This window comes from Felis catus, chromosome E1 (genome assembly GCF_018350175.1).
Source record: "Felis catus isolate Fca126 chromosome E1, F.catus_Fca126_mat1.0, whole genome shotgun sequence".
In the NCBI taxonomy this organism is placed as follows: domain Eukaryota; kingdom Metazoa; phylum Chordata; class Mammalia; order Carnivora; family Felidae; genus Felis; species Felis catus.
Window position 1 is genome coordinate 18,914,353 of NC_058381.1, and position 16,024 is coordinate 18,930,376.

The 16,024-nt window shown below is 52.5% G+C and overlaps 1 protein-coding gene across 19 annotated transcripts in view; it reads right to left on the minus strand.

Moving 5' to 3' along the window:
- Positions 1 to 16,024, minus strand: part of KSR1 (kinase suppressor of ras 1) — a 164,091-nt gene that overhangs the window by 47,145 nt on the left and 100,922 nt on the right. For 10 of the 19 annotated variants that reach the window (XM_045045083.1, XM_045045080.1, XM_045045085.1 and 7 more), the window contains exon 3: positions 3,134 to 3,202. The exons of 7 other annotated variants lie outside the window; for them this stretch is intronic. In XM_045045083.1, coding sequence (XP_044901018.1) covers positions 3,134 to 3,202 — 69 coding nt within the window. Of the gene's footprint in view, positions 1 to 3,133; positions 3,203 to 9,694; positions 9,979 to 12,789; positions 13,200 to 16,024 lie in introns of those variants that run through there. 2 more of the 19 variants (XM_006940043.5, XM_006940048.5) reach the window with 2 other exon arrangements.

Genomic DNA, 16,024 nt, shown 5'->3' on the forward strand with positions numbered 1-16,024 from the left:
GAGCAGTCAGGCCAGCCCTGGAGCCCTCTTCATCCTCCCCGTGGCCAGCGCTGGGCTCCCCTGCTGAGTGGCAGGGGCCAGGTGCTGGCGGGTCTGCCTCCCAGAAGCCTCCACTTGTCAGAGGACACGGGCAGCCAGCTCTCACCCCCACCCCCAGGGCTACCAGAGACAGCAGCTGAGGTAGACCAAAAGCTTCAGGGCCAGGGTGGGGGAAGGAAGAAAAAAACCCAGAAAAGTTACGATGAGGGCATGGTGCCTGCCTGTTTCTTTTTATTTCTCTGCACAGAAGAATGATGAATCATGACAACTTTTTAGAATGATAAGAACTTCAGATAAAGAAGGCCCTTTACAATTCTGCTAATCTGAATTAGACAAGACAGGTTTCAAGTGAAATTGGCTTCACAAGAGAAGGATGAAATAGAATTAACCCTCAGCAAGCACTGTGTAGGCAGTTACTACCCTTGCCTTATTTCTCAGTCAAAACCTTTCAAAACCTTTCAAGGGTTCAAGGTGGCAGAGAGGAAGGGACAGGCCCAAGTGAGAAAAGGGTTCCACGCAGACTTTGACGATGGACGGCCAGGTGACAAGGGACACAGGGGGCCTCTGGGACAGAGAGTAGCCCCTGGCCGGCCAGCAAGGCAAAGGGAGCCTCAGACCTATAGCTGTAAGGAACTGGCTTCTGCCAGTAACCTGAATGCACGTGGACGTGGCTTCTTACTGAAGCTTCCAGGTAAGAGGCCAGCCTTGCTAACACCTTGACTTTCTCGGCCCGGTGACCCCGCGCAGGGAAGCTGGCTGAGCCCGCCTGGACACAGCCATCCAGTCTTCCTCCTACACAACTGTGAGCTAATAAATTGGGGATGCTTGTGGTTATTTGCTCTGCGGCAACAGAAAACTAATACAGAGAGTGAATATTTGAATCAAGGCCTGACTTCAAAGCTTGTGCTCTTTCTCCTCATCAAGGAGGAAGGAACCCCCTCCGGCACTGATTGCTTTGAGCCAGATGTGATACCAAGCCTGGAGCAGACACACAGAAGGATGGGACAGATCTCTGGCCTCAAATGGCTTGCAGGTGACCGACATAAAAACAAGTCACTACAATGGCCTAGCATAGAGAAAGCTCAAAGAGCTACCGAACGGGGTGGGGGGAAGGGAGCTCGGCGCTCTTCCCCTTTGCCTTCCCCTTCTTCTTCTTTGGCCCCTTTCTATAGTTTCCAGATTTTCTATATATCAGGGAAGGCCAGACATCCTACATCAAATGATTCATATAAAACCCGCAGCTCTTGAGAACCTAAGATGATTATCACTGATTTTGGCAAGCTGTGTAATTTTCTTTTAAAAGAGTGATGGTTAGGGGCGCCTGGGTGGCGCAGTCGGTTAAGCGTCCGACTTCAGCCAGGTCACGATCTCGCGGTCTGTGAGTTCGAGCCCCGCGTCGGGCTCTGGGCTGATGGCTCAGAGCCTGGAGCCTGTTTCCGATTCTGTGTCTCCCTCTTTCTCTGCCCCTCCCCCGTTCATGCTGTCTCTCTCTGTCCCAAAAATAAATAAACGTTGAAAAAAAAAATTAAAAAAAAAAAAAAAAAAGAGTGATGGTTATTGGGGCACCTGGGTGGCTCAATCGGTTAAGTGTCCAACTCTTGATTTCGGCTCAGGTCTCATGGCTCATGAACTGTGAGATCAAACCCCGGGTCAGGCTCTGCGCTGACAGCACAGAGCCTGCTTGGGATTCTCGCTCTTTCTAAATAAATAAACAAACTTAAGTAAGTAAGTAAATAAATAAATAAAAGAGTAAGGTTATTGTCAATTCATGCTGCTGGAAATCTTAGACTTAGGTGTCAAAACTGAATCTGATGGGGGCGCCTCAGTGGCTCAGTCGGGTGAGTGACCGACTTCGGCTCAGGTCATGATCTCACGGTTTGTGAGTTCGAGCCCCGTGTCGGGCTCTGTGCTGACAGCTCAGAGCCTGGAGCCTGCTTCTGATTCTGTCTCCCTCTCTCTCTGCCCCTCCCCCACTCATACTCTGTCTCTCTGTGTCTCAGAAACAAATAAACATTAAAAAAAATTTTTTTTAAAAAACGGACTCTGACGAAGGTACAGTCTGTGAGTCGTCACAGCAATGGTTTGGGGGCTTTGTGATGCTGGTGGTGGGGGCCACAGCTGAGGCCTGGGGTCTGGCCATATCCTCCCCATCCCCACCTTTGTGTCTTGTCTGCATATTCTTCAATCTCCACGGCTGTGGACAAGACTCTGACAGCTGTTTAGAATGATTCACATCAAAATTTAGAAAAACAGACATACACGAAAAAGCACCAAACCGCTCGTCATCGGCTGGGCAAACCCTTGCTTGTCAGAAATCCTTCCAGATGATAAAACTAGAGCCTCACAGGAAACTGCTGATAAGAACAGCACAGACAGCAGGCTGGGGAGATAAAGGGCCCCCGGAGAAGCAGCTTTTGTTCAATCGTGTCTCCCTCCTCCGGCCTCAGGGACAGTCTTCAACAAAATGCAGTTTTGACCTCTTTGCCCCTCATTTTACCGCGAAAAGCAATTTGGCAATATTGTCAAGAACGAATCAAAGTGACGTTGACATTTACACAACCGCACAAAACAACGCAAGGTCTTTCCCTGGAGCGTCCTCAGTTCTCAAGAAACGCGCACCTTCCCAAGGCTGTGATGACTCAGCAGTTCTCAAGTGGGATTCCTAAACAAGCCTAGAAGCCCAATCCCAGATCGAACTGTCCCGCAAATGAAGATTGTCTTCATTTCTTTCTTTCTGTCTCTCTACTCCTCTCCTCCCCCCACACACCAAGTTTCCAGCTCCCAAACACAGTAAGTGCATTTTTTATTAGGGACCATCTACCAGTACGATGCGCCCAGTGCTTTGTGTAGGATCTCCAGTCTGGACAAATCAGCAAGGGTCATGCTGTCAAGTGCACCTTCTCTGAGCCTCAGAGACCATTAATGAGTGGCCGGCCAGAACTGAAACCTACATGGCTGGATCCTAGGGCTCCCTCAACTCTTCCCTGCCGTCATTCCCGAACCTGGCAAAGCCTTGGGATGCCACGACTACCTCGGGGAGGGGGGGGGGGATTAATAATTTTTTTCAAAGTAAATTAAAGGAATTAATTTCTACCTGTTTTCTGAAAAGCAAACTACACGGTGAAATGGAAACTCTTTGTTCTCTATCGAGTGAAGTAACCCCCTAGAAAAGAGAAAAGAATATGTTGAAATCCATTCCCTTAAGGAAAAAAAAAAATGGGTGGGGGTACTGGGATAGAAGGGTCCGTCCAGGATCGTACTTAAATTGGAGCTGCCCCTGCCTCTCCCAGTGATGAGGGGGCAAAAGACAGGCTGAGGGCCAGATACAAGCTAGCACAGACCCCCTCCAAGGTGGGATGTGTGAGATACTCCTCAGGTACTGCTGGCTGCCCAAGGGCGAATGAAAGGAGACAAACGGTTAACTGATAGAGACTACAGTCATGCGGGCCAGGAGTCTCCATCAGTGTGCAAATATCTCAGTAAATTACAAGAAAAAGGCGACCTTATCAGTAGCCTTATCTCCAGAAACCCGTAGACTCAGTTTCCTGGAGCCCCAACATCCCCCTTCCATAGTGATGTGGGGAACACGGGCGAGAAGGAAATGGCAGGTAAAATTAAATCTCCTAACCTGCCGCCCGTTGACAAACACTTGAGGCAAATACAGGGTAGAACATTTCTCCAGGAACGCCCTGACCGCCCTAACGTTAATGTCTCACTACAGGGAAAACCACCTGAGCTAGACAACAGCAAGGCCTCAGGCATCTTAGGAGTCCTTTTTACTGTACCCAAGTCCCTCTGCAGATCTCCCTTTTGATGTTACTTCCCCCCACTTCATAGCATATAAGGAGCCACTCTTTACAACCCCAGCCCAGCTCCTTCCTGCCCACGGGTCCTGTCCCCGTGCTTTATTTAATAAAATCACCTTTTTGCACCAAAGAGGTCTTCAAAAAATTCTTTCTTGGCCGTTGGCTCCGGACCCCACGAACCCCCCCACCACCCCAAAACTTCATCACCAGGACAAGCATGGCTTTCCAGAGGTGTGAACTATGTACATCCTTCCGCTAAACGAGAGTGCCGGCGTGCATCAGCGTCATTTCTGACCGCTGCTTCCATTCCCCCTAATGATGAGGGAGCGTGGGGCAAGCCGAGGGCAAGATACAGGCTGGCGTGCACGCACACACGCACACACACCCCAGGTGCAATGTTCCTTGGACACTCCTGGCTACCCAAGAACAAAGCGAAGGGGTTTCAGTGCTTGCCACGGGAATGTGGGCAACCAAGGCAAACGAAAATTAAATTCCCCTACTGCCTACAGCCCATTGACAAGTCCTTGAAAACGGTAACCACCCTCTAGGAGCTCAGCTGCCTCGATGATGACACCTTGCTGGGGGCCAAAGGGAAATTGAGTTTAACGTTATCCCAACTTCGAGGATCTGGTAAGTCCACTGCCTTTATCTCAACTGCCCCAAGATCTATGCTGGCAATCATGCTCCCAGCTTATTGGCCCCAATATCCATCTGAAGGATCTCATGACTGAGGCTTTATTAAACTGTGATAAATGGTGTTTCCCTAGCAACAGCTAGCCCTTCAGGGTCCTAGAAACCTTGGAGACTTACATCTATCCCCGACCCCTTCCCAACCTGAAGGTATATAATGAGGACCCCAGCGCAACTCTTTTTGCCCATGGGTCCAGTCCCCGTGCTTTAATAAAATCACCTTTTTGCACCAAGACATCTTCAAGAATTCTTTCTTGGCCATCGGCTCCGGACCACCCCATCATCACCCCAAAACTTCACCTAACCCCTCCTCCCTGCAGGGCTGGATCACTGGAGAGAGGGACCACCCCGCACTACCTAAAAGCTGCCGTTAACGAAGCGAGCCACCAGTCAGCAAATCACCTAGTAGAGTAAGGGTCTCAAATACACAAGCCTCAGGGCCAGGCCTTGGGAAGAAGTGAGACCAGTGGGGCTGTGGCCCTTTTGATCTATCTTTTAACGGAGACAGAAGTAGTAGAAACACTTCTCTCCTTTACTGGACAACAAGAAATCCAACAGCAGCAAGGTCCAGGCTAACGGGAAACCTACCCTCTGCTTTCACTCAGTGCAGGGGTGTGAGGGGAGGCTAGGGGAGGGTTGTCAGATCTTACTCTGAAGAAATCTGGAGTTTTTTCTTTTTTTATTAAAAAAAAATTTTTTTTTAACATGTATTTATTTTTGAGAAACAGAGACAGAATGTGAGTTGGGGAGGGACAGAGAGAGAGGGAGACACAGAATCCGAAGCAGGCTCCAGGCTCTGAGCTGTCAGCACAGGGTGCGATGCGGGGCTCAAACCCACAAATCATGAGATCATGACCTGAGCCGAAGTCAAACGCTCAACCGACTGAGTCACCCAGGCGCCCCTAGAGTTTTACTTTATTTTTACACGGTGGCAATTTTTATGTAATGCAAGGCTGTGCAGACCAAACAATCACATCCAGGAGTTACACGTGCCTCCAGACCCCAGCAAGGAGGCCCTGTGCAAAGAACCTGACGCCTCCCAAAGTTCTGATCAGCAACTTCTAAAGCTTTATTTCTGTAGGCAAATGAGGACGGAGGGAGGCAGCCCAGCAGCAAATGCCCTTAGCTACGTAGCCCAGGGAGGGGGGTGGGGGCAGTCCTTCTTAGTGAGGCATCCACCCCAGCTCTGGGACCCCACCACGAAAACAAAGTACCCCGGTCTTTCAACACCTACAAATGATTTCAGACCTGAAGTTCATTCAGTCAAGATGGGAAAGCGCACGAAGCAAGCGGGCCGGAACCAGGGGAACCAGTATACAAAGAGAATGCATCCGCTCAGCTCTCAGCTGGACTTCCAGTTAGATAAGTCAGGCCAGGGGAGGCTAGGTGCAGGCCCTGGGAGTGGCCCTAAGCAACTGGCACCCCCAAACCTCACCCACGGGTGTGATGTGCCCACCCACAGTGCCAGGCACAGCCAAGTGTGTTAGGAAGTTATTCCGGAACGTGTACAACTTCTCTGGATTATCTCTACACTGAAAGCGAATCAGGGAATCAGGTTCACCACTGCTGCAACTGAACTTCTACACCTGCCGACAACCCGGTGGGCAAAGCTGCTTGGAAACCCCTCAGGTGTGAGAGGCCCCAAGGTCCCAGGAGGGCCTCCCACCTACCTGCCTGGAGGCCAGAAGCCATACCCTAGAGTCGGGGTGAGAGCAGAGACTCTGTCTGCTGCGGGGAGAATTCTTGCCCACCTCACCCCAGCTTCTGTCTAGGAAGAAAATACGGAACAGGAGGGGCGCCTGGCTGGCTCAGCTGGAAGAGCAGGTGACTCTTGATCTTGGGGTCCTGAGTTCGAGCCCCACGTTGGGTATAGAGATTACCAAAAATAAACAAATAAATAAACTTAAAAAAAAAAAAAAGGTGGGGGGATATGAACTAGAAACCGAGAAGGGAAGACACGGCCGCCCAGGCATTGCCGGGGATGCAAAGCCTGGCCTCCGGCAAGCCTCCGGTGAGCACGTGAGCACAGAAGTGGGGCAGCAAGGACACGGGACAGAGAAAGAGCTCCAGAGAACACTGGCTTCCTGCCTCTCACTGTTCCCTCAAGTCACGGCTCATGTTCTCCAGTAGGTGACGTGAAGTTATTCTTTCTGGTAACAATTAGAGAGGAGGGTTGGTCGAATGCTGAGGTCGCTCCCAGTCTACGGTAATTAAGCTGCTGGTTCTGTTCTCTAGAGCGGCAGGCAGGGCCGGGCGAGGCGGAACACAGCTGTCCCCTCCCCTCAGCGGCTGACAGCAGCTAGTGTCAGAGGCCAGGCTGAGTATCAGATGGTATCCTGGGACTTACCAGCAGCCACGGGGCTGCCTGGGGTCTATACTTAGAAGCCTGTGCCGGCCGACACCGAGAGCCGTCCACACTCGCCGCGGTCAGTCAGGACTAGAAATGCCAGGGGCTTCGATGCCTGTTTGTGGGCCACGTACAGAAGCTGGGGCAGCTCAAGGCAGAATTCCAGTGAAGTCCTGGATTAAAGGAAGCCCAAGAAGCAAACCCACACTTTGTGTTTCTATTTAGCCTTCTGGGCCAAGGGCAACAGGAGGGGTCAGTAAAGGCAGTGACTACCTCATCGGTGGGGCTAGCTCTCCAGGTCCATTTGCAGAACTCGGATTTCTGGTGCGGGGGCACAGGGACATCCCCCAGCTTCCCGGAAAGGGCCAGGATCCTTCACCGCAGACGCTTCCCTGGGACTGGTCACACCGGAGGGGCCAGGGGTAGACCCCCAGAGCCCCGTGCATGGTGATTCAGACCCCTGTCCACCCCTCTGAGGCCAGCGGGGCAGGCCGGGGAAAGAGAGGGAGAAGAGCAAGGCAGTTTCTATGGCAGTCCAGGCTAGGAGCCCACGTGCCTCCAGTTGGGAAGGGAAGACCTGCCCCCGTGTCTCTCTCTGCCTTCTGCCCACGGCTGGGGCTCAGGGAGAGGGACAGTGAGGCTTGGGTAACAATAGTTGGAAATTCTGGGAGGCACAGGCAGAGCCGAGGCAGCGAGGGCCTGGGTCAGGCAGCCTTCTGGGGTTTCCATGGAGATCAACAGTCGGCTTTGTCCAGGGGTCACTGGCTTCGACAATGGACCGGTTCTTGGCCCAGCCTCCTCCTATCCCAGGGCTGGGAAATGAGAAATAGCAGCTCCTGGGAGAAGTCAGACACTTCCTGGAAGGCTTCTCTCCACCACTCCCCAGCTGGACCAGCATCGTGAAAGAAGGACCAGACTTGGTCGGTGGAATCCCGTGACCCTGGACCAGTCCCTATCCCTCTCTTGGGGTTTGGTTTCATCACTTATAAGATGGGTGGGTTTGGCTGGATTAGACCAGTGGCTCTCAACCTTGGCTGCACCCTAGAATTACCTTGGGGGGGGGGCTTTTAAAAGGGATCCTGATGCCCCCGCCCCACCTCACTCGGGGTAGGGACCGTGAGAGAAGACAGGCTACAGGGCCTTAAGTCTGGCCAAAGTAGCCCAGGGAAGAAAGTGTCCGAGAATGCCCAGTTCAGAAGGCAGGTCTGGCGGCCAGGGCAGGAAGGGCAGGGCTGTGCCCTGGGGTTGACCCCTGCCTATCTATCTTCTCATGAGCCCCACACTCCTTCAACTCAATCCCAGCCTAGCCCAAGCCCACAGGTGTCCCATGGGAGGTCTGTGCCTGCCTCCCTCCCTCCCACCAAGGCAGGGTGGGGGCACACAGAGTGGGGGACCAGGCTGGAATCTCCAGGGAGTGGCTGTCTCTGGCCTATGCATTGGTATGTCTGGGCTTGAAAGCCTCAGAACGATGGTGCAGTGACGGCGTAAGGTGTGGACGTAGAGGAATACAGGTCAAAGGAGAAGCACTGAGGAGCAGGTCAAGAACCAAGGCCAGTGATGAGCATTTATTATGCATCTCCTGGGTGCCAGACGAACTACAGAGGTCAGCGCTGCAATCCTCCCAACATCCTGAGATGGGTGATAAGGCTCAGAGAGGGTAGGCGAATTGCTCAAGACCACACAGCCGGATTGGTAAGGCTGAGGCGTGGCCATCTCTACCTGTGCCCAGCCAGCTGGCCCTGCCTGCGCTGGTGCCCACCTATTCGCTCTAGAAAGTGAGCTCTTTTGCCCAGGGTAGGGTTTACTTGGCATCACAGGTCACATCTGGTTTTCCCGGCTCCATGCACGGCCCTTCCCCTGGGCCCAGCTGGGTGCAGCTCTGGCTTCGGGGATAAAAGCACACAGGAGGCCTCCCAGGGTCTTCTCCCCACATGTCCTTTCAAGGCCTTACTTTCCCCTGGTGCCCTCTGGATGAAACCGGCGCTTTCTAACTCCGCCTAGGACCAGATCTCCAAGCCGCCACCATCACCCCAGGGGCCGGCCCCACCCTCCTGGAGAACCAGTCCTGTGCCTCCCAGGCCCCATTTCTTCTTCCTATAAACCCTGAGGTACCTGGTACAGGGATTGGCGAGCTTTGTCTCAACAGAGTGAATGACCTTCAGCCTTGCAGGCCACACCGTCTCTGTCAGAAGCACTCAGCTTGGCCATTAGACCACCAACACGGCCGTTGACAACACGTCAACAATACGCACTCCGACACAACGTTAATAACGGACACTGAAATCTAAATTTCACGTAACCGTCAGGTCACCAAACAGTCTTCCCTTTTTTTCTCTCTGTCAAAACTGTGAAAACCATTCTTAGTTTACACGGCGGTACAAAAACCAGTGGGGGGCTGGGCTTGGCCCACGAGGCACAGTCTGGCAAGCCCTGACCCAGTGGGTCACTGAGCCGCTCAACGAACACACGTCAACTATGTTGGGCTCCATCTCCTCGCGGCCCTAAGCCTCACTGCTCCTTCCTTTCCACCTCCCTCCCTCTGTGCTGACAGGTCTTCTCCCCGGCCAGCAACCCGCTCCCCCGGTCCCCAGCCCCCGCCAGCACACAATCTGCAGAGGGGGACGCAGAGGAGAGGCTTCGAGGTAGGCCCACACCTGCCATCTAGGCCTCCTGCATTTTGTCACCTTTCTCTGAGTCATCAACACACACTTCGCAAACTGCTCCTCCCGGCTGCTGTCTAGAAACAGCCAGACGCGTCCGGCATCAGAGAAACACACAAACACTCACCCCAGCTTCGGGGCTGCAGGCTTACCCCTCAAGACATGCTACTTCCAAAACGGAGACAGGAGACAGGCTCCTACAGGGGGCGGTTCTCTACACCCAGGATGTTTGCTGATTATGGAAAAAAATAAATAAACACGCTATTGTCCACCAGACGCCACGGTAAAACTCAAGTCAGGACTGGAATACTGTCAAAGAATCAGACGGAAGAGAGAACGTTCAAAGATAAGACTGGGGTCAGAGTGGGACAGGGGGAGGGTTTGCCAGCAGCTGAAGAGCTACGCGAACCCTCAGGTGACAGGCTTGACTTCTGGGGAACTGGCAAACAGGAAAGTCCCTCCCCTGCACAAGTAGGGCAGGATGGGGGGGGGGGGGCGGGGTACAGAGCTTCCTCGGAGCTGCAGGCCCTCCCTGGTTGACAGAGCAGGTGACAGGAGGACAGGGAGGGTGGCGGAGGGTGGCAGAGGGTGGGGATGCGAGCCAGGCCAACGGCTGGGTGAGGAGAGGCTACTGAGTAAGGGTGGGTGTGTGATGTGCCCTCCCCACAGGGGCACCTCTGAGAGGGGAAGGGGGTGCTGGAACTGCGGAGCGGAGTCTGGTTTGAAATGTGTCTCCTCATGGAAAACCCCAGCTCTCCCAAGGGCAAAGGCACTGACAGAAACCGACAGGGGCTCCGGAAGCGGCCATGCTGCGGCCATCTTTACTGCTTGCTGGTGCCCCTTCAATCTTCCCTGTCCCAAACACACCATTAAAAAGAGGATTCACAAAGGGGCGCCTGGGTGGCTCAGTTGGTTAAATGGCCAACTTCGGCTCCGGTTGTGGGCTCGAGCCCCGGGTTGGGCTCTGTGCTGACAGCTCAGAGCCTGGAGCTCCTTTGGATTCTGTCTCCCTCTCTCGCTGCCCCTCCCCCACTCACGCTCTGTCTCCATCTCTCTAAAAAATGAATAAACATTGAAGAAGAAAAAAAAAAAAAGGATTCAGACAAGTCTACTAGCCTCCTGCTTCTGTCTCCTCTGTATCTGCAGGGCGGGAGCAGAGTTCAGCCAGCACAGAGAGAGGCCCACGGCACCAGAGTGCCCCCAGACTGGCACCAGGGCCTTAGGACACAGCAGCTTTGCTTAGGGCCTCGGCACATGTCTGGCCCCAGGCTTGGAATCTAGTGGGCCGCAACCTGGGGCCCCCAGCCGAATCACAGACCCCTCTACCAGAGGGGCACGTGCGAGTGTTCACTTATGTGGCCTGTCCTTTGGGGTTGTTTGTCTGTCTGACTGTCTGTCTGGGTGGGGGATGCGCGGGGCCACAGGAAGGGAGCCCAGGCTGGAGACCTGAGAACCAGGTTGCTCTGCTGCAAAACAGGGCCCGCATTGTTTCCAAGCCATCCAACCAGGAGACTAAGATCTGTCAGGAGATCCTGGAGGTAAGCAGAACCTTCTCTGTAGTTTTCCAGAAACCCTGTAAACAACTCCTGCGCCACAGCAACAAAGGGCCTCAAAGTATGGGAACCCAATGGAGCCCAATTGGGTGTCTCAGACTCAAGCCAAGGAGGCCATCACTGGTGCTACCAAGGTCTGAGGGCACGAAAGGAGCTAATGGAGATTCACGAGGTTAAGAAGAAGAGGGTAAATCCTTCTTCTGCCAAAGTCAAAGAGCAGAGTTCAAAAGGGACTTCAGAGAGAATCTAGTCCAACTCTCATTTTAGGGAGGAAAAAACGGAGGACCGCAGAGGGGAGGGGGCGTGCTTGGGTCACCCTGAACAACAGCCCAAGACCAGGACCCAGATTTCCAGACACCCCTGCCAGTGTGCATCACCAGGCTGTGCTGGGCCCCTGGGAGGGCTCACGGTTTTTCATTACGGGCATTCCTTGCCCCGATGTAAAGTTTCATGCCTGCCAGCTTTTCTGAGCTGCTCTAAGAGGTGAGCCAAGGGTAAGGGCAACCCTGAGGTCTGCCCTGAGAATCACCTCCAAGGGCGCTAGCCTGAGGAAGGCCAAGCCATGTGCTTGCCTCACGGGCCCAGAGCCCTACGGAATCCAGAGGGCTGGCAAGTCCCTTCCGTCTCGGGGGCTTAAAAGGCAGCAGGTGAGCAGGGCCTCTCAGTTCCATGTTCTTGCCCACCCCTCTCCACACCCACTGATGCCTGTGCACACTTTTCTTCTTTTGGAAAAGAAGAAGCAGGGGCTCCTGGGGGGGGGGGGGCGGGGTGCTCAGTTGGTTACGCATCCAATCCTGGCTTTCGGCTTAGGTCATGATCTCGAGTTTGTGAGTTTGAGCCCCGCATCGGGCTCCACACTGACAGCGTGGAGCCTGCTTGGGGTTCTCTGTCTCTCCCTCTCTGTACCCCTCCCCTGCTTGATCTCTAAGTAAATAAATAAACTTAAAAAAAAAAAAAAAAGCAGCAGCAGCAGCAGCAAATCCCATTATCAGCAGCTACACCCCAACACCCAGGGCCTGAGATGCGGCCCAAGACTGCCCAGGGCCAAGGCACGCTGATTCTTCCTCGGCTTCTCTCCAGGCTTCCTCTTCCCACAACCAGTCGCACCCAGTCTAGTCATAAACGTAACAGCTACTGGTACTGCTACTGCTCCTGAAGGGGCCTGGGCACAGCTGCTTGGTAGCTAAGGAGAGCGAGGCTCAGAGAGATTAAGTCACTCACCTAGGCCACAGCAAGGGAGCGCCGGAACCTGAACGGGACCCCGGTCTGTGGTGTAACCCCAAAGCCAGCACTCGCAGCCCCTCCCCGCTTTGGCCTTGCTGGCCTGGGTGACCAGAGGCACTGACAGGCAGGGCTGGGGCTGCCTGGACAACTTCAGTTTCTTAAGCCCCCTGCAGAAAGAGCAGGCTCAAAACAAGCACGTATCCTGTTCAAACCAAAAGCAGGAACAAGCCAAAAAATCATTCATTCTCTAGGAGGATGGGGAAGATCTATTTCAGTAAGATCCTGATGGTTCCCCAGCCACTTTCCCCCAAGCAAGTCAGGGAATAAAACAGTGAAATGGAAATCACAACCTAGAACTCTGCGGACGCTTTCTATAGACAGGAGGCATCGCAAGGACTTGGAGCCCAGCCAGACGTCCCCATTCTGGGGACTTGCGGGAGGGCCACCTGATCCCAGACCCCAACGCCTACCTTGCAACCCTCCAGCCTCGGCTGGTCCGGGCTTTGTGCTTCTCGCAAGACCACGGGTGGTGGGGTCCCTGTGCCCCTGGCAACCTTGGCCAGCACCCAGCTCCACAGGCAATGCATGGTGAGGGGCCCAAGCCCAGGGTCCCCGGCAGCCCCAGCCCCTGGTACGGTGTCTCCGAGAAGGACAAGAAAGGGAGAGGAGTTTCTGTTTTCATGACTGTAGTGAACAGTCACTGCAGCCAAAAATAGTTTGTGCCTGGGAGTCGGGGAGTCAGCACATACCTCCCGGAGCAGGTGCTGGTCGTGAGACACACAGGCTCCGGCGAGCCTTGGGGCAGGGGCCTGGGGACGCAGGCACCCAGGATACTCAGGATATCAGGCCACAGACGGAGAAGTTTTACCCGCCTCGCTGCTCACCTCCAGAAAGTTTGACCTGAGTCAACAGGAGCATGATCATCTCCCTCTTCTCGGTGAATCATCTGGGGAACCCCCACCCCCACACGAATTCCAATTACCCCCCCCAACCTTCCCGGAGCTCTCACACATTTGTGGCTGGGTGCTTTGGACAACCACAGGAAGAGTCCTATGAACTACAGCGGATGCCCTAGATGGCACACAGGACAACCATTAAAAATGTAGCTCAGCTGTCAAAGCTCTTAGAACGATACCCTGACAACCTGAACTTTACGTACATTAAAAAAAAAAAAAAATGTAAAAGAAGTTAAGGGGCTGGCTATCAGTGGCTGGTAGAGCTGCGGAGGGATTTTGTTTTCTTTTTTGAGCTACTTTTTTATTTTCAAAGTTTTCTGTGATGAACATTTGTAATTCCATTTGGAAAACGTTACTTTGAAATGCAATTCTGAAAAAGGAAGAATGTTCAGGCCTCACAGAGTTCGGAACACATACGTGGTTCTATCTCTGGGAATTTTTTTTTTTTCAACTTTTTATTTATTTATTTTTGAGAGTGCAAGTGGGGGTGGGGAGAGAGAGAGAGAGAGAGAGAGAGAGAGAGAATATATCCCAAACAGGCTCAGCACTGTCAGTGCAGAGCTTGATGAGGGGCTTGAACCCATGACTGAGCCACCCAGGTATGCTTATCTCTGCAAATTTAAGGTAGGGGTGTGTGTGTGTGTGTGTGTGTGTGTGTGTGTGTGTGTGTGTGTGTGTGTGTGTGTGTGTGTGTGTGTGTGTATTTTGTGACTCCTGCTTTGAAACCAGATATCCTGGATATGAATCCTGGCCATACCACGTACCATCTGGGTGACCTCAGGTAAGTGACACTGTCAGTTTCTCCAGCTCTATTATACGTTGGGGATAAAAGCATTGCTTCCGGCTATGGACTAAGTATTCATGCCCCCCCCCCACAACCCCCATCAAACCTAATCCCCAGTGTGATGGTATTAGGACATGGGGCCTCTGGGATGTGTTTAGATTAAAAGGGTGGAGCCCTCATGATGGGATCAGTGGCCTTTACAAAAAAGACCCCAGAGAGCTGCCCGGCCCCTTCCACCATGCGAAGACATTGCAGAGACAGCCATCTATGAACCAGGAAGTGGTTTCTCACCAGACACTGACTGCCGGGTCCTTGATCTTGGACTTCCCAGCCTCCAGAACCATGAAAGAGAAATTCTGTTGTTTGTAAGTCACCCACTCCATGCTGTTTTTGTCACTGCAGCCCAAATGCCTTAAGATATCATCTCATAAGGTTACTGGGAGGACTGAATGAGACACTCCATGTAAAGCTCACAGCTCAGTCCCAGACATACTGGGAATACTCACTGAAGAATTCTAGCATAGGGGCATGCATAGAGCATGTGACTCTTGGTCTTGGGGTTGTGGGTTCAAGCCCCATGTTAGATGAAGAGATTACTTAAAAATTAAAAAAATTTTTAAAAAATTCTTGGGGCACCTGGGTGGCTTAGTCAGTTAAGCATCCGACTCTTGATTTTGGCTCAGGTCCTGATCTCATGGTTAGGAGATGGAGCCCCAGTGTGGGGCTCTGTGCTGGGCATGGGAGCCTGCTTGGGATTCTTTCTCCCTGTGCCCATGAGCAAGTGTGCGGTCTTTCTATAAAAAAAGGAAGGAAGGAAGGAAGGAAGGAAGGAAGGAAGGAAGGAAGGGAGGGAGGGAGGGAGGGAGGGAGGGAGGGAGGGAGGGAGGGAGGGAGGGAGGGAAAGAAAGAAAGAAAGAAAGAAAGAAAGAAAGAAAGAAAGAAAGAAAGAAAGAAAGAAAGGGAGGGAGGGAGGGAGGGAGGGAGGGAGGGAGGGAGGGGCTCTGTGCTGGGCATGGGAGCCTGCTTGAGATTCTTTCTCCCTGTGCCCATGTGCATGTGTGCAGTCTTTCTATGAAAAAGAAAGAAACAAAGAAAGAAAGAAAGAAAGAAAGAAAGAAAGAAAGAAAGAAAGAAAGGGAGGGAGAAAGGAAGAAAAGAAAAAGAATTATAGCATAAATTCATGAATAAGCTACATTAAAAAAAGGAAAAAAAAAAAAAAAGGAAACCCAACAAACAAAGAAGGCTGACTGGAAGGAAATGCACCAAGATGTTTAAAGCATTTCCACGGAATAGTACAATTAAGGGGTACACCATCCACAAAGGGTATTATTGTTTTCATTTCCATGCCTTTCACATTTTAAAAATGTACATCCAGGTAAATTACCGGATATTAAGGGGAAAAAAAACCTAAAAAGCCAAGAAGCAATGAGTAGCTCTATGAAGGATTACAGATAACTTATTTCTTTGGCTTTTCTATATGTTCCATCCAAAGTAAATATGCATTACTTTCATAGTGAACAAAGTGAGAAATGTTATTAAAAAGCAAAACCTAGGGGCTAGGTTCACCGATCATATTCTAGAAATGTGATTTCTGCTGGCCCCCGCCAGGGTCTAGGCCTTATGCACCATCTCTGAGCCCGAGGCCTTCGGTCTCCCACAGAGACACAGGAGAGTTCTGCTCACTGATGGAAATGGGGCACAGTGGTCACCCCTGAGACCCTCAGGGGAGAGCCAGATGACCCAGCCCCAGGGAGAGTTCCCAGTGAGGGTGGAGATGGCGGGGAGGGGACTGCGGTAGTGGCAGTAGCAACAGTTCTTGCCGTCTGCGGAGCGACAGCGTTTATTCACGCCTCTTCTCTCAGCAGGGCTAACTTTCCTCCAGGAATCCACTTCCCGAGTGCACGTGGCCCTGACCCTTCAGACCCCTAGACTCTCCGGCTCGCTGCTAAAGGGCTGAGCCCGTGA